The 254-nt window shown below is 59.8% G+C and overlaps 1 protein-coding gene across 1 annotated transcript in view; it reads right to left on the reverse strand.

The window, feature by feature from the left end:
• Positions 1 to 254, reverse strand: part of LOC104499801 (2-oxoglutarate dehydrogenase, mitochondrial-like) — a gene marked incomplete at both ends in the record, with an annotated part of 11,572 nt that overhangs the window by 1,277 nt on the left and 10,041 nt on the right. Inside the window, one exon of the mRNA XM_010143356.1 lies at positions 102 to 243. Coding sequence (XP_010141658.1) covers positions 102 to 243 — 142 coding nt within the window. The remainder of the gene's footprint in view (positions 1 to 101; positions 244 to 254) is intronic.

Consider the following 254-nt stretch of genomic DNA (forward strand, 5'->3'; position numbering starts at 1 on the left):
ACGGGCCCCGTCGCATCCTTCAGAGCCAGCTCTGAACCCAGCAAGTGGTTTTCCCTGGAGCTGCCACCCACAGTTCCCTTCCAGACCCCCAGGGACCGCACCTCGTACTCCGGCTGATTCACCACCCCCTGGGAAATCAGCAGCTCCGCGTATTTCTGCAGCACCGGCTTCTGTTTCCGGATCTGCTTGTACATCAGGGGCTGCGTGAACATGGGGTCGTCCAACTCGTTGTGCCCCTTGCGCCTGTAAAAAAC

The sequence above is a fragment of the Buceros rhinoceros genome, unplaced genomic scaffold (genome assembly GCF_000710305.1).
Source record: "Buceros rhinoceros silvestris isolate BGI_N320 unplaced genomic scaffold, ASM71030v1 scaffold21709, whole genome shotgun sequence".
Lineage (NCBI taxonomy): Eukaryota > Metazoa > Chordata > Aves > Bucerotiformes > Bucerotidae > Buceros > Buceros rhinoceros.